General features: G+C 36.8%; 1 protein-coding gene and 1 non-coding gene across 4 annotated transcripts in view; both read left to right on the top strand.

Moving 5' to 3' along the window:
* LOC134841143 (uncharacterized) overlaps window positions 1–24308 on the top strand; it is a 112121-nt gene that overhangs the window by 52247 nt on the left and 35566 nt on the right. For 2 of the 3 annotated variants that reach the window (XM_063856939.1, XM_063856940.1), the window contains exons 47-73: window positions 730–827; window positions 1306–1501; window positions 1888–2026; window positions 2297–2469; window positions 3628–3756; window positions 3987–4109; window positions 4443–4571; window positions 5166–5327; window positions 5761–5910; window positions 6270–6410; window positions 7676–7843; window positions 8377–8484; window positions 8863–8973; window positions 9410–9532; window positions 9797–10057; window positions 10389–10646; window positions 11060–11194; window positions 11844–11950; window positions 15464–15611; window positions 15941–16063; window positions 16321–16446; window positions 17142–17396; window positions 17735–17995; window positions 19580–19817; window positions 22519–22684; window positions 23004–23187; window positions 23716–23847. In XM_063856939.1, the coding sequence (XP_063713009.1) occupies window positions 730–827; window positions 1306–1501; window positions 1888–2026; window positions 2297–2469; window positions 3628–3756; window positions 3987–4109; window positions 4443–4571; window positions 5166–5327; window positions 5761–5910; window positions 6270–6410; window positions 7676–7843; window positions 8377–8484; window positions 8863–8973; window positions 9410–9532; window positions 9797–10057; window positions 10389–10646; window positions 11060–11194; window positions 11844–11950; window positions 15464–15611; window positions 15941–16063; window positions 16321–16446; window positions 17142–17396; window positions 17735–17995; window positions 19580–19817; window positions 22519–22684; window positions 23004–23187; window positions 23716–23847 (4344 nt within the window). The remainder of the gene's footprint in view (window positions 1–729; window positions 828–1305; window positions 1502–1887; window positions 2027–2296; window positions 2470–3627; window positions 3757–3986; window positions 4110–4442; window positions 4572–5165; window positions 5328–5760; window positions 5911–6269; window positions 6411–7675; window positions 7844–8376; window positions 8485–8862; window positions 8974–9409; window positions 9533–9796; window positions 10058–10388; window positions 10647–11059; window positions 11195–11843; window positions 11951–15463; window positions 15612–15940; window positions 16064–16320; window positions 16447–17141; window positions 17397–17734; window positions 17996–19579; window positions 19818–22518; window positions 22685–23003; window positions 23188–23715; window positions 23848–24308) is intronic. The other variant, XM_063856941.1, reaches the window with a different exon arrangement.
* Window positions 3254–3446, top strand: LOC134843013 (small nucleolar RNA U3). The gene has a single exon (XR_010162588.1). It is a non-coding gene; the product is annotated as a small nucleolar RNA U3 (small nucleolar RNA).

The raw sequence follows: 24308 nt of genomic DNA, 5'->3' as shown, positions 1-24308 counted from the left end.
CAAAATCAAACGCAAATCATCAAACAGCTTTCGATTTTTACCATGCAGTTATTATGTTTTATAAAGAGTAATGAACGTAGTGAAGACTCTTATCTAGGTCTTGCTGATTTTTTTTGTTTTTTTTTGTAGGAAAAAGTCTTAAAATATTGATGCACTAAAGGTCTTAAAATATTATAATGCATTTTTTGAGTTCAATTGACATTCATCTGCTGAAAGTGACGAAAATAGCACTCTTCCAAATACGAACTTGGAAATGGCGCAAAAAACGTGAACGATTTCTAGTTTCGAAAGTGGAAATTAATTTTTAGATTTCGAGCGGAATAAAAGATCTACCTATTGATCCAGTTTTCTCAAGTTGGGTCCAGGTTATCAAAAAAGTGCCAATCATAAATTGTTCTAGAAATTCAAAGAGCTAAAGGGCATCTATTTTTTTCTTTGAAATTCGAATGTTGAGATGTTTTTAAACAAAGTCTGTTTTTTATATGTTTAATTGCGTTCATTACTCTTTTCCAATCTTCGATCGGCTATGTTATAAATTTGAACTTAAAGTTCAGGGAACATTCGATCCAAATTATTGACAAGTTAAATTTTTCCATAGGTCATAAAAGGTATGAGATCCGGAAACGCAACGAATAGAGAAAGAATTAAAATAAAAAACAAATTATGAACTTCGAAAAACTTGAATAAAATATCATGAACTCAGTCTTGATCTATGTTTGACATTTTCAGACATCAACGAGTGTGAGGAGGGCCTGTCTGACTGTAAACATACGAACCAGACTTGCACCAACACTATTGGAGGATACACGTGCAAGTGCGACAAAGAGGTAACTACAACCTCTGCGGATCGCCAGATAATTTTCGATAGCTAATCAGTTTGTGAAAAATTCTGGCCCAAATAAGCTGATTGTCTATCATCTCCTTTGCTGATTTTAGTTTCAGTCTTTAATTTAATTGTTTATAAAACGTTCAATTATTTGATTTGATGATTTATACCGATTTCTTGAAATAAAGTTTTCCCAATTAAGAATCCCTGATTATGGCTCAATTTAAATACTGATACCATTGTATGAACAAGTATGAACGTGGTCAAAGATACGCAGCGGTTTTGAGTTCTTTTTGTCGTAAGGTTAGTTTTTCTGATGAATTAAAAAAGTGGTACAAATTGAGAAAAAGTGATATACATCTGGCATCATGAATTTGTTGCAAAATTGCTTTGAGTTGAGAGTTAAATGGATCTCACATTTTAAATTTCTTGTTCCAAAACTTCAAAATGACTGTTGTGTTGTGTCCTCCTGTGTCCAGCCTGGCTACATTGACGATCCAGACAGCATAGGAGAGTTCGGGGCCGAGAACTGTCTGGATGTGGACGAGTGTGCGGATGAGTCGGACGACTGTGAAGTCTCCAGGCCCGACTCTACCTGTGTGAACTATCCAGGGGCCTACTACTGCGAGTGCAATGAGGGATTCGTACTCAATGAAGCCACTGGCAAATGCGATGGTACGTATTGATTTTTTATAGTTCGAGAAGGCAGAGTAAAGTGAACTGCATTTACAAACTCAATCAACGGAACAATCAAGTCCAATAATTGCAGTAACATCAACTGGCCAAGGGCCCTGCGTTTAAAGCCCACCCTCTTACCTATTTTATATATAAAATTGAAAAAAGTGAAAAAACGGTGCATAACTTCATCTGTTATCTTAAGAGAAAAGTCTATTGAGACATTCATTCGGCGTCTCAATCGTTTTCGAAGTTACCAAACATCTCTTGTATCTTGAACTTTCTTGTCAACGTTGATTTTATGTATTTATATCATCTAACTTGGTTTAAATTAAAAATTAATTTTGATTATGATCAGTTAATTGTAATGAGTCTGCTGTTCCTAGACATCAACGAGTGTTCTCAGAGCACCACGAGTGACATAGTGGACTGTGTGGGCCCTGGATCTGTGTGTAAGAACACCATCGGCTCCTTCGAGTGCTTCTGCAAAGATGGATTCAGAAACCTCACCTTCAACTCCACCGAGTGAGTTGCTGCAGAATTGATGCTATCAGCAGCCTCAACTGATGGCTGTAGATTGTCCAGTACAAGATGTTTTTTCGAGAAAGGAGTCGTATTGTTAAGTAGATTGAATGATCGAATTTTTGACCGAACACAAAGCAGCAAAGTTAGAGTTATAACTAGAGAGAGACGGAGTTTTTTTAAATTAAAGTGAGAGGTTCTTTAGTGGATTCGATGGGGGGGGGGGATTGTTGAGTCACTCCTAGTCACTCCTTTGGCTTTGATGTATGATAGGTGTGAGGACATTCCCCACTGTGCAGAGGAACTGGATGACTGTGATGTGGAGCAGGAGGCCTCATGTAAGGACAGCACAGTGGCCCCCTTCTACACGTGCCAGTGCACACCCGGATACATGGACAACCCCGTCACACTCCAACAGGGGGGCATGCCGGGACGAGACTGCATCGGTGGGTTGCATTCGAATTTCAAATGGGTTTCATTCGAACGTTCGAAATTAGCGTTCGAATGTTCGCCAAGAAGATCAATATTTAATTAAAACATTTCCAATTTTCATGCAGATTATTTGCATGCATGTTCGCACGATCTTCAGTAATTGTTGTAATTGTTAATTGTTGCGCTTTTCTTGGCGCAGTCTTTGCATTCTCGAGTATGCAAAATTCTCCGTTTCATAAAGTTCTCTAAATGCTTTAACTACATATTCCTGCATAATCCGGAGGCACTTATTCCTTAGCTGGTCAGAACCAAATGGCAAAAACCGATTCTGAGAGCATCTATGGTCCAAACTTTAAGTATCTATGGACCAAACTTTAAGTATCGTTGTTCTTTCATGTATAATGATTTTACTTAAGTTAGGTTGTCAAATGTCAAAATTACAGATTGTCGACTTATCCTTTTGTCGGCTATTTTGGCTTTATGCTTGTTTCATTTTGAACGTCTCGACGTGGTGGCTGTTACATGAATATCCACTGTAGTTCAGTGGTGCAATTTAATACGGTTACGTGCTATTGAATATAGAGCTACAAACTGTATAAAGTATGCATTTGAAACATTCATATTATGGTATTAGTATGCGTTTTTTTACATGGACTCAAATGCTTAAATGCTAAAAGGAAAGAGCAGAAAAAGATCTAATTGGCGTTTTAAGTATGAAATCTGTAAAAGAGGTTACAATGTTAAACCTAAAATTGTCATCACCTAATTGTGGGGTCAGCTTATGGGTTGTATACAACTAAGATCGTACTTTCAGGGATCATTTCTTGAGTGCGTATCTTGGCCTCTCGAGGCAACCTTGACGACCTTCGTCAGTCCGATGATGACAGGTGGCGTCTCTCCACAGCATGAGAGTGCAATTGAAGTACTAACTTCGATTGCGTCGATGATTGCTTGCCTTTCTGGGAAACGGAGAGTTCGCTATCTGAGGGCTTATTAATTATCGAACTTCCTTTAATCAACTTCAACTGTTGACACTGATCTTCAAGTATTTAAGTAATAAAGAAAAGTGGACTGAAAAACAAAAACAGTCGAAAGTCAATTATTAAAATGAATCAATTGCCGTTTAATTAAAAGGTTAACATACAGTAAGTCGACGGGTTTTTCTTTTTCAGACGTCGACGAGTGCTTACTAGCGCCCAAAGTGTGCGACGAGTACGCCAACTGCACCAACAATGTTGGAAGCTATGCGTGCGAATGCAATGAGGGCTTCAATGGAACGGGTCAACCTGGCGAGTGCGACAGTAAGTCTGCTACTAATAGCCTATTCTTTCCTTCATTATTAAATATACCTTAGCTAAAACTAATAGAGCATTTAAAATGTCTTCCGAAGGAATATCGCATTTAAGTTGGTAATGAAGCCGAATCGTGATTGGACAAACTGATCTTGAATGTTGACTTCAAGTGTCACAATTCAGTTCACTTTTGTGCCTCTAGACCCGCTGTTAACTAATTCACCCTCTGTTCTCTGCAGATATCAACGAGTGTTCTGTGGGCAGTGACAACTGCCACGACAATGCCACCTGCATAGATGCCGTGCCCATGTTCACGTGTGACTGCAACACTGGCTTCAAAGGATCCGGAACCGAGTGCGAGAGTAGGGCCACCATTTCTTTTTTCTTCTTTTTTTCCAACACCATCTCAAATATTTTGGCTATCACTTAATTACTGAATATTATTTGATTTTCTTGGATCAACAGAACTCTCCGTGATTGGCATGCTCAGAGTCAAGTTATTTCAAAATAGGTTTATTGGAACCATCGCTTGAACTCTTGGATAAAAATATTTTCTAATGGTGAACTCTAAAAGTATGGACATATGGCATTTAATGAGTTTTCATACATATGACCTATTTCTTATCTTTGTCCGCATAAAAAGCCCAATCAGAATATAACCTGTCTTTTTGACCCCCGATGACCTTGTGTTGCAGACGTGGACGAGTGTGAGGAGAACCTACACGACTGCAACTTGACCCGGTCTGTCTGCAAGGACATTGAGGGATCGTGGGAGTGTGACTGCACAGCGGGATACGTCAGGGACTTCGGCACCCAATGCAAAGGTAGCCGAAACATAACACGAAAGGGACCAAGTTGGCGTCCTCCCCCGAAAGCCGTTTTTTGTTGGGGGGGGGGGGTGTTAACTTGGTTCTAAGTTAGGAATTTGCAGCCAGTCAGAATCGAGCATTTTACAAGCAGTGCTTAGCAAATTTAATGCGATAATGCGAATTAAATGCTGGAGTGAAGATCTTAACTTGATCCTCGAAAGAATTTAATTACGTTCAAACATAATAACCTCTTGGTTTTTTAAGGAATGTTTCGTTAAGTTTTCTTTTTATTGCTGTTTTTTCATGACAAATTTTCATTATCGCAATTTTTTTGTCTATTTCTCTAAAAGTTACTCCATATTGTGGCCAAAGGCTTCCGTCGAAAATTGGACGATATTTTGCTAAGAGTGGTGTCGTGAAATACTCTGACAATTGCCACCGTTTTAACATTATCATATCTAAGAAAAGTAATTGCGCTTAATCATTTGACGTTTTTTAAATATATGCATGTATATATTTAAAATGTATGCTTTTTCGATAGATCACGGAGTTATTTTGCTTCTGATAAAGACCATTTTGAAGGTTTTTTTTCTAATCCTCCGGTTTTAGACGACAACGAGTGCTCCCCAGACGTGGTGGCCGACAACTGTCCCGGAGTGATGGCCACTCCCGCTAACTCCACCTGCACAAACACAGACGGCTCATTCCTGTGTGAGTGCAAAGGGGGATACTCTGCATCTGTCAATCAAGAGGGAGTCACCATATGCAGCAGTGAGTTAACAACACCGTCTCTCACTCTGCGGGGGGGGGGGGGGTTTTGGGGGGGGGGGGGGCGGTAATTATAACTATCCTCAAACTGACTGAATGCAACTTCTAAGAGTTCAAGAATAAGGACCTCAATCTAATCTCTACCTATCGATTGCATTGACCGTTTGATTAAAGAATTATAGAAGTTTAACAACGATAGTTTGCAAACATATCACAAAATCTCCGTACTAAATAAATGAATATAATACCGAAACATAATGGCAGATGTTTTGGTTAAACCTTAGAAAAAAAATGTTGAGCTTGAATTTTCTAATAATGACCTGCATTGCATTCTATGTCTTTTATGTCGTGATCCAACTCAAACTTGGGCCGTTTTTTGTTCAGTGCCTAGGAGCAACAATGACTTCAATAATGAAACTATTCATATCTTTTTAAGACATCAACGAGTGTAATGATGAGAGTCTGAACAACTGTGACGACAACACCGAGTGCACAGATACCATAGGAGCATACTTGTGCACGTGTGTGACTGGGTACAAAAAGACAGAGTCATGGAAGATCGCCCTGGACTCGTGGAGCTGCGAAGGTGAGTGAACAATTATGGCCCTGATTCTGAACTCGTGCCGTTTTTTTACTTCATTTAGATCCACGCAATACCAAATTTGAGACATTGGTTAAAAAGAAGTCATCATATTGGCATGTTAATCTACGAATATCTTGGTTGATTGTATGAAATGCAGTTAGTTTTTTGAATTGTAGGTGGTTCTGTCAATCATTAAGATACCTTAATCGATTTGAGAGAGTCAATTTTTGTGTTTGGAATGATATGCTACGATTTTGTATTTTGTTGGATTGATTCAATTTGGTATCTTGTGAGCATCGTTTTTTTTTTCGTTTGTTGGATAGACTCGCTTCTAACCGATTCTTCGTTTGTTTTGTGTGCAGACATCGACGAGTGTTCTGAGACTGACTCTGACGGAGACGAACTGCACGAGTGTGATCAGAATGGAGTGTGTGAGAACACAGACGGAGGCTACAACTGCTCCTGCAAAACAGGATTCAGAGGGGATGGATTCAACTGCTCCAGTGAGTGTCAGAAAGAATTGCAAAACTTTCAGAAAGATTTGCAAAAATGGGATCTCTTTAACTATTCCAATTTGCAAAAGGGAGTTTCGTTACTAAGTAGAAAATTAGCATTTTTTCTACATCTTATCAGTGCGTTAATTGTCGAAAAGCATATCACTTTATTCTTACAATAGCCTGCGGGGAATTTTCAAAGTTCACATTTTTGAAATTTTTATCAAATTTCTTCAACCAAAGATTATATTCAGTCGAGGAACTTAGTTTCATATCATTATCTGCGATGACTTGGTTTGCGTGTGAAGTGTAACTTCACCTCTGTCTCTAAAACTTATTTCTGCATTGGGAGACTTTTTGTTGTTTCTTAAAGTCAAAATTTTTCCCGCCTAAGTTTTTTGCATCGGTAATTATATATAAGCAAAAATGATTGACAGTACGATTTTGAACAATCTCTTAGATACAAGCCCTTCCAGTGATTGATCTTTTCGATAAAATCACTAGCGTCAGCTTAGTGTAATATTAAGAACCTCCTTTTTTTCTAACTCAAGTCGCAAATATTGGTGCCACTTAACAGCTTCTCGATAGCATGTGCTTTGGTCTTCGACGCAAAAAAAATTATCTCAAGAGGTACCTCCATAGGGCGGGCAGTTTCTAATTAGGTAGAAAATGAGGGAGATCATTAAGTAGATTCAAAAACTTTCCTGTCGGCTTTCGAAACTTTTTTTCCACGCAAAATCAGGTACCACAAATAAGCATCAAACTGAGTTGAGTGATATATCATATTAAAGCCCTTTTAGTCGGGATTTGAACTACATTAAAACATTTTTGAAATGTTTTCGAGAAAAACCGGTTTGAATTTTTTTATTTTTCGTCGAAATTCGAGCGAGTAAAGCGAACGAGCACGCTTATTTATGCTAAATTTAGGCCGCTTGCAATAGTTTAGTTATGCTTAATTTTTTTTAATCGAATATATTTAGTTTTTGGAGATTTCTTATACCGTTTTGAGAATCAAACATACAAAAAGTTTTTGCAAAAAAAAATTGAAAAAAAATTTGTAATCATTTTTTTTTCAAAAACTATTGCCTTGTTCGCCCATGTTACTATGACTGTCGAGCATGCCTAAATTGTAGTTGTACGTCAGATCCTTTTATCACACCACGCAGAACAAACTACAGTTTCGTAGATTTTTAAAGACTATGGTCGAAACATTCTGTGCTACTTGCACAGTAACCAACTATCCTTGTTTTATTTTCCTCTCTTCCTATTTTCAGACATCGACGAGTGTGAGGAGGGCACGTACTTCTGTGAGCCGAGGAGTCACTGCGTGGATCTGATTGGGAGCTACAAGTGCGAGTGTGACGCTGGCAGCACTGAGAACAATGAGGCCACTGAAGACTTCAAACAGGCTTCCAACGACTCAGGAGTACTCATCTGCACTCGTGAGTCCACTTCGATTCACTGCATCGAGTGTCAATCAAAGAAATAAAAAAGAAAAACAACTCTAAATTATATGCAATGCAACGCCAGACTAGAATTTATCTTCAAAATATGAAAAGCTCGTTGTTTCCGTTTTCATTGTTGATTTTTTTCTTAAGTTAATTTTCAAGAACGTTTTTTTTTTGGTGTTGCAAATCTAAATGAGCTTCGAAACATCAATGCTTTGTTTCAAAGAAGGATGCTCTGAATGTTTCAATGCCGCATTTCCAAGCCATGTATTGTTGAGATGATCATTATTACATTTGATATTTTATCGGTTCTTTTAGGTTGAGTGTTTGACCCGGGTAAGTATGCCAAACATAGTGCAGTCTCTGTTTTAGTGCTATTAATTGTTTGTTTGTCTAATTTTCATGTTTTTGCTCACAATATCAACAAACACCATGCTTTGATACCATTTGGTCAAGCCACAAGTTTTTCGGCAGTATCTTCCGTTTTGTTCTATTTAGTTATTATGATGTTTTTTTTCTGTTTGTAGCCAAGAGGTGTCTGAACAAGGTGTGTGACAAGGATGACTTCAGCTGTGACTTCATCCCAGACATGGAGGGGGTCAACTGCACCTGCGCCCTAGAGGCTGGGTGCTCAGGTAGCCTTCTTCTCATTTTTCAAATCGCCATTCGCCAAGCAACTTTTTGTTTTGAATCAAACTTCACGTTTAGTGCGAACTTATCTTTGCTAAACGAGATAGATTCAAGCTTTCTAGAGTTTGGGGATTTTTTCTCTTCGTCAATTTTGATCCATAACCACATCACGTATGTTGCTGAAGTTTTTTTTACAAAATGAAAAGCTTGAGTTGTTGTCTATTTTTTTCCCCATTTTTTGATGTATCAAACTATTATGCGGGCAAAAAAATACCGTTTTCATAATTAAAAATTCTTTGTCTAAGCTTAATTTTCAACCGATACCATTCGTTGAATTAGCATATTAATTGCCAAGGTTTTCGTCATTTTTGCTCCATTTTCAGAGGATGATCAGTCGTGCCAGGAGAATGCCAACTTGACCCCTATTGACGCTGACAACTTCCTCTGCATCTGCAAAAAGGGGTTCGAAATGAGCGACAACGGACTCTGCGAAGGTAAACAACTGCTAAAGACTCTTTTCACTATTTCATTGCCAAATTAATTGTAATTTTGCTCATTACCTAAATCATTTTCGGCGGATAATCAACAAACCGCCATGTCTTGGAGCCAAAATTGCATCAGAATGACGAAAATTACATCAGAATTACGTAAGAATTGCATAACAAAATGACAATCTGTTCTTATGTTGCACAACAATACTAATTTTCGGCTTGTTGGAACGGTAATCCTATTTTCGGTTTGTTGGTCCTTCGTCAGACGATTTGAAACCACTGCTTGGCAGTGACATTTTTTATAATTGATCAAAATTTCAAGCTTCATCTTCTTTTTGATTTTTTCCTGCTTACAAAATTGTTTTTAATTACTTCAAAATTTTTTTATTCTTCATTCTTGAGAAATTCTGTCACTGGGTTGAAAATGTTTTTCTTTCAGACATCAACGAGTGTGAGCGATCTACAGATGACTGTTCTGAGTCGGCCACTTGCATCAACAAGGCGCCCTTCTGGGACTGCGATTGTGACACTGGCTACGAGGGAGATGGAGTCGACTGCTCCGGTTAGCCGATACTTCTTGTGGCCTAAAAATCCATTTATCAATTTCCGAAGCGTACTTTTTTAAAGTTTTTTTTCCATAGAAGTTACGACTACTTACAAATTTTGAGTTTTTTTGCTATCTTTTTTTAATGCAGGCTTAAAAATGAAGGCATAATTTTTCCATTTCAATATGAAAAATTAGTTCAAGAGTTCGTGGTTTCAAAAATAATCATAGATAACCATGCTAGACTATGTGAAATATTCCATTTTTTTTTTTTTTAAATAGACATCAACGAATGTGCGAACGATGATTTTACCTGTGACGAGAAAGAGTACTGTTCGAACACGATTGGATCCTACACGTGCAAGTGTGACAGTGGCACCAGACGCAACCCCACTTCAGGCGAGTGTGAGAACATAGACGAGTGTGAGGAGGAGTTGGACGACTGTGACCCAGTGCTGGAGATCTGCAGAGATACGGAACAATCATACACTTGTGACTGCATGAATGGATTCGAGAGAACATCGGAAGATGAAGCGTGCGAAGGTAGCATTACTGTTTTGTGTTGGACTTCGTCGGGTTTTGTACCAACAAGTTTCAAATAATAATGGACTGAAACTTGTTGTAGCGAGGGGTGGGTGGGGGGGGGTTGTGTATGGTGTTACACACAACGTTACAACTTCACTCAAATGATTAGCTCGTAAATGGTTCGAACTGTGTTACTAAATGATGGTTAAAATGACGTGATCGTGAAGGATCTATGATACAAACTTGATTTTTGTTCATCATACAGCTGTGCAATTGTTGCTTCCTCGCCTATGCAGAATGCTGGTCACGATATGTGTAGTCTAATTTTCGTGTAATTGTACATCTTCAGACATTGACGAGTGTTCAAGCTCCTCGCCCCCTTGCGACTTCGAAAACAGTATCTGTCTCAACACTTATGGAGGAGTGGAGTGTTCTTGCGAGACAGGATACTCTCTGGGCGAATATGGAGTCTCCTGCGATGACGTCAATGAGTGCAAAGAGGGCACTTTCTCCTGCAGTTCTCTGGAGAAGTGTAAGAACACTAAAGGCTCTTATGAGTGTACTTGCAAAGAAGGATACGAAATGGACGAGGACGGAAAATGCACAGGTAGGCACTTTGTAGTTTCATTGAAGTTTTTATACTGACCCATCATGATTTCTACAAATAAGTTTACTTGATAATCTGAAAGTATGTGAAAATAAAACCAGCGCTCTAGCTTTTTCAAATTAACGTTTTTATTGTTTTTAAACGCTTTTTCAATTTAGGCTAACAATTTATTTAGTTAATAATTTTTTTCAGAAGTCTTACCACGGAAAAATTGCCGGAATTTCTTTAAAAAAATGCAGATTTTGCCCACTTTTTAAAATAGACCTGATTACTGCCACTCTGTGATTAGATGCAATATCGCTTTGCTATTTAAAATTTAGTTTCTCTAATGATGATACAAAGTTTACAGTAAATTTTTGTGAACAAATTTAGCATTTTTTGCTCATTTAAATGTATTTTTAATGTCTGTTCAGATGTGGACGAATGTGCCGAGGACTCTGAGATTTGTGCGGATGTGGAGAACACCAAGTGTCTGAATCTGCCTGGATCCTACACGTGCAACTGTGTGACAGGATACGGGAAAAGCGCCTTCGAAAAGGGATGCTCAGGTAAGAGAATAAGATGCAACTTTGATCTCGAAGAACAAAAAACAGATTTCATATCAAGATGGAGATTGACTGAAATTTTCCAGCGCCAAAATCACAGTTTAGGACTACATTACTGCAAAAAAAAACTTGAGGTAAATTCCAGCTGCTGTTACTTTCTATAATTGAGTTTGTAAAACAGCTATCAATTTAGCCTATTTTTGCTAAAAAATATCTCAATTAAAAAACCTCTGCAGACATTAAAGAGGCTAACTTATATGAAACTAATTGAATGGACGTAATGTGAGGACTACAAACTGTTCTGTCAAAAAAGTAGTCTTAGATGGTTTTGTTCTGGTAATTGTCTTTCAGAGAATCTTTAAAAATTAAGAGCGTGAAACCGGTTTAACCACTCTGCAGCCCCCGCCCTTTGGTACCTAGTAACGAATTGTCACCCCTATAATGAAATATTTCAACGGATAATCATAAGCAAATTTTGTACCCAGAAACGAATCTCCCCCTTTTTGCTAAATGATGAAATAGTTAACGAGATCCAAAAGAAGATAGGTGGAACGCTTTTTCTGTTTTGCCTTTTTGCTAGCCCAGTGCTATCAATGTTAGAATACGAAAAAAATTAACTGTTATTTGGTTTACAATTTAATGTGCTTTTCAGATGTGAACGAGTGCAGCAAGCCTGACTCCTGTCCATACCCTGGAACTACATGTGTGAACAAACAAGGAAGCTACAGCTGCGAGTGCAAGGACGAGGGATACGTACAGGTAGTGGTTCTAATGTTTTGTTCATTTTATTTTTTTTTCAAGTGATAGGTGGAATTGACTGAAATTTACATGAGACTTGTCACAATTTACATCATCTTGTCAGTTTGAAACTAAGCTATAGACTTCATTTTTCTCGGGACGATTTTAAGAACTCTTTGGTATTTTTTTGAAGTTCATAAATTGCGGAGATTGTCTTTTCTTGTCACTGAAAAAACTTAGTTGGCATTTTTACACTTGTGAGAGCAAGTGTCTTCTAATCGTGAACTAGACTTTTTCCCTTAAGCAACTTCTCCTGCACCGCGTCATGAGCTGCAAAATTATCCAGCCTTCGAGTGATCTAAAACTCTATGGGAGTTTTTTTTCTTAGGCAAAGTTTTCACGTAAACAACGTGAACTAGATTTTTTCCCTGTAAACAACTTTTCTTACGAATCTGATTTTTGCTTTTTCATTTAACCTTAACAACTTCCAGGCTCCTTGCCACTTGGTCTAGAAAAAACGTGATTGCCTTGGCGCGCTACAGTCCGCAGTTTGAGTACCGTTCGGACCTTATTTGTTTGGTATGCACAACATTGAAAAATTATTTCCAGAAAAAATTGAATCGTTGAAAAATTGAATCATCTGACGTTTGTCTGTCTGCTCATTTTTCGTCAGCTTTTTCGTTTGTCTGTCTGCTCATTTTTCGTCAAATATTACTATGATTGACAGTCATCCTGTTATTTTGTCAGTTTACCAGGTCGGATTTTAAATATGTATTTCTTGTTTTTTATTTTGTATTTTTTTTGGCATAGTTAACTTTTTAAGTGATCTTTGGGCACCACTCGATTATTGTTTTTTTATCCTTGTTAATTACTAAAACTTATTACTTATATTAAAATTTAAATTTGAAGCAAAATTGTGATAAAACTTGCAAAACTTATATAAAAATCTAAATTTGAAACAAAAATTTTATTACACTTGCGAGAGCAAGTGTCTTGTAATCGAGAACTAGGCTGCTTTTTACCCGTAAACAACCTTCCTTTCAAATCTTCACTTTGTTATTTTTATTATACCTTTAAAACTTTTAAGTTCCTTCAAGTTTGGGTTAGTGTCAAAGCCACGGCATTTGCATCCTTTAAGGTTTGGGGTTCGAGTCCCGACCGCACCTTGTTTTTTTTCAGAAAGAATGCAATTGAAAAAACTTTTTGGCGAACATTGATTTGACCGAACTACGTTTGTCTGCTCAAGTTTTGTCGGCTTAGTTGCCACAGCACGGATTTTACTAGTTCTAAATGCAAATTTTCTTGTAGTTACAAGTGCAAGTGTTGTTCATCGTAGTATCAGGGGGGCTTTTGTTTATGATTAGTTGAAACAAACGATAATAAAGAGTTTTATAGAGCTTTTCCTTAAGTTTGCACCGAGTGAGACCAGTTTTGGTTAGAGTTTGTCCATTTCTTTTTTGATAACTGAACTTCAATACTTTTGAGTGAGCGTACCCTATTCCTAATTGAAAAGCTGAAAAAAACTTCCAGCGAACTGTTCGCTTTCTGGTTTTCATTGAGTGCATTATAAATAGACTTTATAGACTTGCTTCGGAATCTTGATTTTTCTTTGTATAATACTACCTATATAATATCCCACCCAGGTTTATTTCGAAAACTTCCAGTTTTATTAGATTTCACGTTTTACCGTTTTCCTGCACCGCGTCATTAGCTACAAAATGATCTCCCCTTAGAGTGACCTGTAGCTCTAATGGAATTGCAATGTCCTGTCTATCTCCAAAATCGTATTAATGATCGTTTGTTTTTCTCTCAAAAACGACATAAATTGTAGCATCTCTGCTACGCATTTGTCTCAAAAAGTACTCGTGATGTGTTGATAAAAAGCTTGCCCGTTCATCTATTTTTGAGTGCCTCTGAAGCGAAAAAGAATCTTGATTAAGCCCAGTAAGTTTCTACGAACAGCTAGAAGTATTTGTAAAACATATTGTTATGATTCATTTTTTTTTTTCATTATGTGCCTACACTTTATTAACGTTAATCACCTGTGTTCGTCATGTATTTTAACCTTTTTTTTAAACTTCATGTATTGGAAATTAAAAATGAATAACGTTAAAAGTTAAAACGCTTTTAAAAACTTAGAAATTTTTATACATTAAATAAATTGTGTTTTGGAGGTTTTTTAGCATTTCTATGTTTTTCGAACTTTTTGGTTTGCCCGTTTTTTGAACTTTTTTTAAAATATTTTTGTCTGCAAAGATCAAGACTAGTTTTCTGTTCTGACGTTTTTGAATTGCTTTATTGTTAAAATCAAGAAAAATAGATTTTAAAAACAAAAAATGATACTGATTTTAATTGTGAAGATTCACTAATCAATGCCATTAAGGTTTCTGTTTCGTTTTTTTGCTGTCTGTTGAGCAAAGAGTCCCTAATAATCTCCGTAATCTCTCCGTAATAATTATTTTGAGTTGAATATAAAATAAATAATTTTTAGTTGGTGATATGTAGGAGATTACGAGTCTACTTTAAGAAATAATCAAGATGTTACTAATCGAGTTTTCTGTATTTAGCGATTTGAAGTAACTTTCAAATTATACTGAGTGTTTTGTTTTTGTTTCAGACATTGAATATTGGGATGTGATTTTGTCTTCGGGTGTTTTTTAGTTTTTTTTCTACGCAAAATCAGGCTTCACAAACAATCTTGGAAAAGGACTCAATGTTTTATCATATTAAAATCCCTCTCAGTCGTGGTTTAAATGACACATAAAAATTCCAAAAATATTTTTTGATTCGAGAAAACGAATTTAGTATTTTTATAGCCTAAAAGAAGCTTTTGGCCTAATGTCAAACAAAAACGCTTGCGAGCAAGTATATTATAGAAATATGAGCTATAAAAATTATATGCAATCTGTAAGTTTTGATTTTTTTGGAAAAAAAATTTGGAAAAAAATGAAAGAAAAAATTCAAAGAGTTTTTTTGTAGATTTTTTTTCTAGTCATATTTTTTTGAAAAAAAACTTTTGCTATTACTGTTGTTTCACTGTGAATATCGAAAGTGCCTAGGTTTTTGGTTTTCCTTCGGACTCTTTGTCACAACACATACAAAAACGACACAAACTTGAAAAAAAAAAGAAAAAAACGTTTTTGTAGTTTTTTTATCAAGAATATGGTCGGAACATTCTATGCTAATTGAACTGCAACCGGCTAGCCTTGTTGCGAATTGTCTTTTGTAGCAAGCTGCCCATGTTACACAATCGAATCATGTCTGGAAAATTTTCAGTTTGATATATCATTCGGCTCTATCGGAACGCTTTTAATGGTGCATGATTCTGCGTGGAATACTTGCGAATACAAACATCAAACTGACTTGGAGCAAGAATAAAAAATACTTGGAACAACAACTTTATTCATGTTTCCGAATATTGAAATGTCCAAAAAACTTTACTCTGACCAATTGAAGTGGTTGGGACTCAACACTCAACCAGCAAAGAGGATTATTATTTCAATTAACTTAATGAAATTCCTCTTATTTTGGTAGGTGGGCACGGAGTGTCAGGATATCCCCGAGTGCAACAATGCCTCCGACTACTGTGACGAACATGCCACTTGTGAGGAGCTGGAGGGATCCTACAGGTGCACGTGTGAAGAAGGATACAGAGGAAGTGGCAAACCAGGGGACTGTCAAGGTACGCCGGCTTCTATATTGGCTATGAATTATTATTATTGATACTAAACTTTAACTATTTTAGGTCATTTTACTAAAATATTTCTTTAGATTATGTGCTGTGCATATGTACATTGCCATTGATTTTGACATCTATTCTGTCATTTGCTACAAAATAATTATATATAACTATTTTTTTAAATAAAAATGACACCCTACAGCTTGATAATTCATAGCAAAAAATACATTGCTGTAGAAAATTTCTGTAGACGTTTCAGTAGTCGCACGGTGACCTTGACAATTTTTCAACTCTAATTGATTTCATTCATCTGTCCTGCTCTGTCTGTTTAGACGTGAACGAGTGCATGGAGGCGAGTGACGAGTGTCTGCCCTCCTCGGAGTGTGTCAACTCAGTGGGTGGATACTCTTGCCAATGTCAGACTGGATTCATCGCACACTGCCACGTATGCCTAGGTACGCACTCTCATTAATATCCATATAAACATTGTTATCATCTGTTTTAGAAAGTTAAACCGCTTTTTGAGACATTTATAAATTGGTGTATGGAACATGAAGATCTAAGACCATTGGCGTCGCCATGGACAAAATGGCCAATAATTGTTCTACTAGAAAGAAAAACTGTGAGAGTGGCGACTCTTAGAGCAAAAACACTGGCTTATGCGTTTTTGAACTATAATTGTCCTTAAAAAGTGTTGTTATTTGTTGTGCAGACATTGACGAGTGCGCGCAGATGCCTGGCACGTGCAAGAATGGTATTTGCAGCAATACTCCCGGTGGATTCGTGTGCGACTGTCCCGAGGGATTCGAACTGGTGGCTGCTGGATCTGTTTGCGAAGGTAATCAATCACATGCTAAAAAAAGATAGCCGTTTACTGAGCATGTTCCGACCAACCTTAAAAAATACAAAAAAGTTTTTTTTTTCATGTTTTTTGTCGTTTTTTTGCGTGGTGTGATTAAAGGATCTGAATCAAAAACTGGAACTTAGAAATATTCGACAGTCATTGTAAAATAGGCAAATTAGACAATTGTTTTTGTGCAAAAATGACTTAGAAAAATCAAAAAAAAAAATTCAATTTTTTTATTGCAGAAAATTTTTAATTCCCAAATGGCGCTAAAAAAATCCGAAAACTAACTTTACTCGAAAAAACCAAATTTTATTTGTGGTACCTGATTTGTGAGGAAAACAAAAAAACTAAAACATACCCGAATACGAAGTTCCTCCCCATTTTTGAAATGGTCGGAACAAAAACGGTCCAATTTCTGAAAGTTTGATGTTTTTACTCTAAGTTTGAAAGATTATATTGAGCAAAGAAACATTAATTTTTGATCAATTTTTACGAATGATTTTGTTATTTTTTATCACAAAAGATAAGGGAGGAGAGAGTTAGAATGTTGAATAATTTGAATAAGCAAACTCGCGATAAGTCGCCTGCTCAGAATTGAAATCTAGCGCCTATTTTGCAGCTTTGTTTGTGAAAAATTTTGTTTATTTTTGTGATATCCTATCAAATATAACTCGCTTACTGTGCAGACATTGACGAATGTGCTCGCGGCATCCACGCCTGTCCCGCTCTCTCGTACTGCAAGAACTCCCAGGGCAGCTTCTCCTGTGAGTGCGACTTCGGGTACGAGAAAAAGAGCGATGGCTCCTGTGTGGACATAGACGAGTGTGCCTCTTCTAGTGGGGACGTGTGTCCTGACAACACTGACTGTGAGAACTACAATGGAGGGTTCTCTTGCAAGTGTCAAGATGGCTTCAGACTCAATGATGACGATGCCTGTGAAGGTCAGTCAACTGGCTCATCGAAATTGCCTTAAATTAGTTTTCTTATCGCTCTGCCGGCATCGGTTTTTGTTTCAACTTATGGAAAAACTGTGCTCAAGTTTAAAAATCTGATTACATTGCCGATTTCAAGGAGGAAATCAGAAGATGTTTTTCCCATTTTTTCTCTTTTTTTTTCTTGGCTATCTTTTTTTGGAACCAGCGAGCTAAAGTTTCTTGTTAGACTCCGTCAGAATCAATTAAAGTTTTACTCCAAAATTACTTTTTTCCCGGTTAATCCAGCTTTTCAAATAGTCATTTGAAATATAAAGAATATAGATAAACGAATATAGCATTTTTAGACATCGACGAATGCGAAGAGAACACTCACAACTGTGTCAAGTCAGGCACCAGCTGTCTTAATAACGAAGGCTCCTTCTCCTGTGAGTGCGATTCAGGGTACGAGAAAGACGAGAACGAAAACTGCGTCAACATAGACGACTGCGAGGAGGCCGAGTGTCCCGAGTATTCCAACTGTGTTGATAAGTTGAATGGGTTCAGATGCACCTGTGATCCTGGCACTCTGAAGCTCACTCAACCTGATGGCAGTTTCATATGCGAACGTGAGTTTATTTAAACAAGCATAGATATTCCGCACCTTCTTCGAAAGTCGAAACAATGAAGATTTATATTATTCTATGTTATCTTACTTAAACTAACTTTTGTTTAATTTATTTAAATTGAGACCCCCTGGTAATTTACTCAGCTTAGGGCCATTTCGAACCCTCACATTTGATTTGAAAAATAGAGCTGACTTATACAATGTAATGAAATTTGGCATGATTAACAGAATCCATAGTGACCACTTTCGTTTTTCATGGATAACCATCCTATTTTACGCATTTCGCCATAACCATCAGCAAAGTTTGCATGAAAATACCACATAGTTAGTGTGGTGGAAACTAAAAAAGAGCCATGTCGAGAAAGTTTTGTTGAGCGTTTTGGACAATTAAAATAGTTTTGGAGACAATGTTTTCTGATATTTTGTTAGCTTCTCATGCTACCCAGGGAACCATTAGGAATATTAGTTTTGGTTTAAGACACGGTTCTTCTGATATCTATCCGGTTCTTTCATGCACTTAAAAATATATTTTTGATTTTGCAGGTGGCCAATTTGTTTGCTGTGGGAGGTTTTTATTCTACCTCTTTTTAAGAGTCGGTGAACATAGATCAGACTTTTATATAGATCGCGATGATTTTTTTAGTTTTTATTTGAGTCGAAGTCTAAACGTGGTTAAGGCTCAAATTTACTTTTTGTGGTTGATTTTTGATTTCTTTTCAAGTTTAGTTCAGTTCCTTTGTTAAAAGGAAGGCAAACTCCCCTATCGAACAGCAAAAGTGTAAAGGTCACGGGTTGACCAAAACTTCTTCTCATACAATTTTCATATATGAAAAACTTCTTAACATACAATGCCATACGTACAGAAAGTTGTATGAAATCTCTATGATAAGCATTTTCCCATACACTTGATGTATGGAATTGTATGATTAGCATTTTCGGCGTATGGAGGTCAACCCGTGGTCACGGAAAACGTAACCGACTTCTTGTTTCGAAAGTGGAATTTAAATATCGAACTTCCCAGCGAAAAAAGTGTCAATCAAAAATCGTTCCAGAAATTCAGAGAGCTTCAATCCCATATATTTTTTCTTTTAAAATCGTAAATTGAGGATTTTTAAAGACCAAGTCAGTCAATTTTTTCTGTTTACTTGCATTCATAGACTCTTTTCCAAATGTCTGTTGGCTATGTTGTTTATCTTTCAGTTTGATCTTTTCTCAGCTCAGTTTGCAAATTTGAACTGCAAATATTTCCTCAAAGTAGTTTCAATAGAGGAAATTTTGCTGGAAAATTGATAAAAATTAATGTCAAACTTATCCGACTGATGACGGACTTTTAAATGTTTTGAATTTAGGCTAGCAACTCATTTGTAAAACCAATGCATGGTTTTTTTTGTTTTCTAAGTTTCCATATCTTGGTTTTTACTTTGTCCTGTTGTTTTTTCCATCCCTTGCTACAGCGTTTGCGCAATAGAATTGGCAAGTCATTCCAGCGTTAATCATTGAAATATTTTCTCTCTCTGTCTCCGAGTAAATTTTTCTCTCTCTGAGTAAATTTTTCCTCCGAGTATGATAAACGTGCTTGTTGCAGCTCTCGACCCCTGTGTCAAACCCGAGACGTGCAGCCCCGGAGTGTGTGCCACTTTCAAGTTCGGAGCCGAGTACAAGTACAGCTGTTCGTGTCCCGAAGGATACGAGGTGGGCAACCAAGGCACCAATGACGAGTTCTGCCAAGAGTCTGATCCCTGTCTCGAGAATGAGTGTGTGAATGCTGACTGCATTTCAGTGCCTCTGGATTTCAGGAACTCGGAGTTGAAACGAAACTACACGTGAGTACATTTGACAAATTTCACCCCTCAAATCGTAAACTAAGAAAGCTGCGGTTAATTTACTGTGTAATACCTTAGGGGCGAAACGTGCGAGAACGAAATGTGTAAAAATATAAGGGGCTAAATGTGCCACTGATTTTAAGAGGGGCGAAATATGCGTGGTGCGAAACCTGGGAGATTCATGAAGAACATAGTTGTATATCGTTAAACTTTACAGTGCTGATTTAAGTTATCCTGCTTAAAACTTGAAATTTAAAATGAGTCTTTCTCAAATTGGGCTGACTTTAGGTGAGAAATGATGAAGACAAAACTGGCTAAAAATCTTAGCAGAATTAATATGAAATGAATTGTTTTGCGAAATTCGGGTCTTAAATTTTACCCCCCAAAAAACGAATATTTTTGACTTTCAGTCAATCAAAAAAAAACTGCCGGGTCCAAAACAATATCAAAGTGAACCTTTTACGCAGTACCAAGTTTAAGAAGGGTATCATCTCCGAATAATTGTATAAATCAATTTATTTTGTTTGATAGACAAAAAATGTATATCTAAAAATATTTTTTAAGCTTTTTGCGCCATATATTTTGGAGATTGTACCCTTCAACTGGGGAGGTGTCTCATGCTTTAGGGACCGAATGCTTGAAAAATTTCAAACAATCAAAATCGCCAAGCGTTCCTATTGGCTAAATGCCTTTCTCACAAAATCGGAGTCATTATTAACAGAAATTGTATTAAATCAATGGAAAATAATCAAAAATATTACAAATTGCGGGTTACAACCACAATACTATTCAGATAAACATCAGGATTTATGAGTTCAAGTTGAAAATTTATCTGCCTATTATCTAATCGGTCAGTATTAACACTAATGGCCTGGATTTATTTTCTTACTTCGAGATTTTCGCGATTTACTTTGAGATTTTGAATACTTAATTCTGATTGGCTGAAAGTAAGCTAAATTTAATTTCAAGCATTCGGTCCCTCAAGCATGAGGGACGCCACCTCTTCAACTTTCTTATGCTGCGTAAAAGGCTTACCTTGATATACTTTGTTAGTGCTTCACTCGGTAACTTTGGCGTAACTTTTGATTGACTAAAAAAATTGATCTGTTTCTGGGATAAAATTTGAGCCTGAATTTCGCAAAACAAATTGTACTGCAGTGATACTGCTAAAAAAAAATTTCAACTAAAGTCAACCAATTTGAACAAAAAACGGATTTTAAAGTTAAAGTTTTAAGCGTTTTGTCCGGATATTTTAAATCAGTCCTGTACTCTGTAGTTTCCTTAAAACTAAAAATTTAACTCGAGAACCAATTTTTCACAAAAATGATACTTGAGCAAAGCTTTTATGGCAGTCCCGGGAGAAACAACAGTTCGAAGTGCGATGAATTTATTTGTCAGTTTTTAAGTTTGGCTCGTCAAAATTGAATTCTATATTGAATAGTAAAAAAAGTAACCCCCGAATTAGGTTTGATACATTTGATGACCCTTACTTCCCACACTTCCGACAAAATTGGATTCTGTGCATCATGGTTATGTTTAAAAGTCTTCAAAATCCGTGCTTGTTACCCTTGCCATAAGCAAGGGTGTTGCAACCGGGTACTAGACTTTTTTTCGTAAACAATTTTGTTCACAAGATTTCGCAGATATTTCATCTTGCTTTTTTTAAAATTCCAAATCAATAAATCACCCAGGGCATATCGCCTAGAGGTAATACACCTGTTTGAGACGACAAAGGTTTGTGGTTCAAATCAGACCGTGACCTGTTTTTTTAAACTAGAAATGTTCTTTTTTTGGATGATCGTCTGTCTGTTTGTTTTTTCCAGCTTAGGTTTTCGTCTTACGGACTCTTTTTGAAGGTTGAACTTTTTAATAATTCCTGAAAGCAATTTCTAGAGACCCATTGGTGGAAGTAATTGAGTTAAAAGATTTAAAAAGCTTTATTTGTTTGAATATTTTTCTTGTTAACATCTTGTCCTGTAAAAAACTTGTCCAACAAAATAACTGAATCATTTTCTCAAATCAGCAATTTAGTCAAGGAACAGGCATATTTTGGTCTGTTTTCAAATTTCCCATTCTATTCCTTTTTTTGAGGGTTTCAAAATTACCATTTTTGGTTTGGTATAATTTCCAGTTTAGTTTTTCTTGTTGTCTTTGCTTTATACTTGTTCAGCTTAGTGGCATCATATTGCATCGTTTGATGAGTGAATTGAGTTTACTTTGCGTGTTAGGAGATAATTTATTGTTTTTTATATTTTTTTATGAAATTTTTTTTTGCCTTATGCGGGTGTCTGCATAAAGCAATAAAAAATTTCATAAAAACATTAAATTACCCGCTAACACGCAAACTGAACTCAATTCATTCAAAAAGTTCGGCTTAAATACCGCTTTTTTGCTATGCAAATGTTATTTTCAGTTTTCATATTTGTTTATGGTGAACTTTATTCAAGACTGGTGAATTTTTTATAGCAATTTTGGTAGAGCTAGCTTTCCTCGAAATTTTCAAAACTTTTCTTACGACTCAGCGGCTTTCGTCTCAATTTATGTCTGCCAGTTTGTCATGCTATGTTTGTGTTGTATCGCTTCGCCTCTGTGTCAAATTTATGATTGTACTAATCGGGCGATAAGAAGATAAGTTTAAAAAGAAATAAAATACACAGATGCAGGGAAGCGGCGAATGAAATGGTTTGTTGTGTCTCTCTAGGTGTATGTGCTACGACTACGAGTACTGGCGACCCACGGAGGGTAATGAGGAGTTGGAGTGCGAGGATATAGACGAGTGCACTGAGGAAGACGAGGGCGCCAATCCACTGCACGACTGCGACGAGAAGGACAACCAGGAGTGCAAGAACACACAGGGCGGATTCAACGTCAGCAGTTTTCATTGTTTCATTTTCTTTTTTTTTTCATTTTCACTAGATTACCAAATCGTATCATATGATGATTTGAAATGAAGCTATGATTTGGCGAGAATGTGTCAAAAATCAATATTATGTGATCGGTCTTTTCCATACTAAACAGGGGTGGATCTTGGGTTTCTCTTGGGAGTTGTTTCGCAATGGTTTTGAATCGACTGACAATCATCAAAAGTTTTGGGAAAAAAGTGAAGTTGGTATAAATATTGCCCGCTTTCTTTTAAAATTAGATACATACTAGCGTAATAACATTCGGTTTATTTGATGTTTGCAGTGTCCGTGTATCGAAGACTACACGAGAAAGAAGGGCGAGTGTTTGAAGAAGTGCGATAATAGCTTTTGTGATAAAGAGAATAATGAATGTGTGGAGGACCTGAATGAAGACACAGGCAAATATGCAGACACGTGTATGTGTGTGAATGGGTTTGACAGCGAGGCCGATGACCAGAACTGCAAGGGTAAGTATCCCAGTAGTAATTGTCATCTGCTCAAACAAATTTAGGATGTTGGCTTAGTTGTCAGGTAGATCTTTCAGCCAATCGGAATCGATTGTTTTATGCACTGCTATTACAAAATTCAGTTTAGGTTATTCGTCGCGAGCTCTGCGCTCAAATATTACTTAGTGGCACTCGGCATACTAAAATGATTTGAAGTTGATGTACATAAACAGGGACTATTTTTTGAGATGCGGTAGCCATCTGAAATAGGGAAGGCTATTTAGATTTGCTAAGGACAAATTCACGACAATTTGTCAACTAGTCATGTCATTGAAGATTGAAGCTGTCTTACACTGGCTGATTTTATCGCTTATTTATTTCAAATTTATGAGTAATAAATTCTGATTGGCTGATTAAAATCTAGCGTATTCAGTTTTTGCATATTCTGTCATCGGTACTTTGCGCATGAGGACGACCCGTGCAATAGATATAATTATTTGTTAATTATTGGGCTATGATAGAAGTTGGCTGTTGCCTCCTGTCGTTTAGACATAGACGAGTGTGAGTTGGGTCGGTTCATTTGTGCGGAGAATGCGGAGTGTGTGAACACAGTGGGCTATTATGACTGTGTCTGCAAAGAAGGTCTCCAGTCAACCTATCCCAGAGTGGAGGATTGCACCAGTGAGTATAATAATTACCCTTCCATTTCAATCGATTAGAAATATGCCCCCATGATGAATTTTCGAAAATTGTTTTTTTTTAATGTTTTTTTTAGGTTGACCATATTGACTATCTGAGCCCGCTCAATTGAAACAATTCATTTTGCCAAAATTTTCAGACACTTTTTTTGAGCCACAGACCGTTTTTAGACACGTTTTGGCCAAAAAATTGCGTCTTTTTTCAATTTTAGCATGTATTGCGCCAAAGGCTCCTGTATCAAACTTTTACGAGTATTCGAAAAATTCTTGGTAAAATGTCATAAAATAGTATCAAACTTGGCAGTCTTTGGATAGTTTAGAAATTCAAGCAATATTTACGCATTTTTGAGCTGGAAATTTTTACTTGATTTGCAATTTGTACTCAATTTTTCAATTAATGCAATCCGACGCTTAAAAACTTAACGATCTGATTGGCTTGCGAAA

Source organism: Symsagittifera roscoffensis, chromosome 3 (assembly GCF_963678635.1).
Source record: "Symsagittifera roscoffensis chromosome 3, txSymRosc1.1, whole genome shotgun sequence".
Taxonomy (NCBI): domain Eukaryota; kingdom Metazoa; phylum Xenacoelomorpha; order Acoela; family Convolutidae; genus Symsagittifera; species Symsagittifera roscoffensis.
Note: the sequence above shows the minus strand (reverse complement) of the source record. Positions and strands in the feature narration are given on the sequence as shown.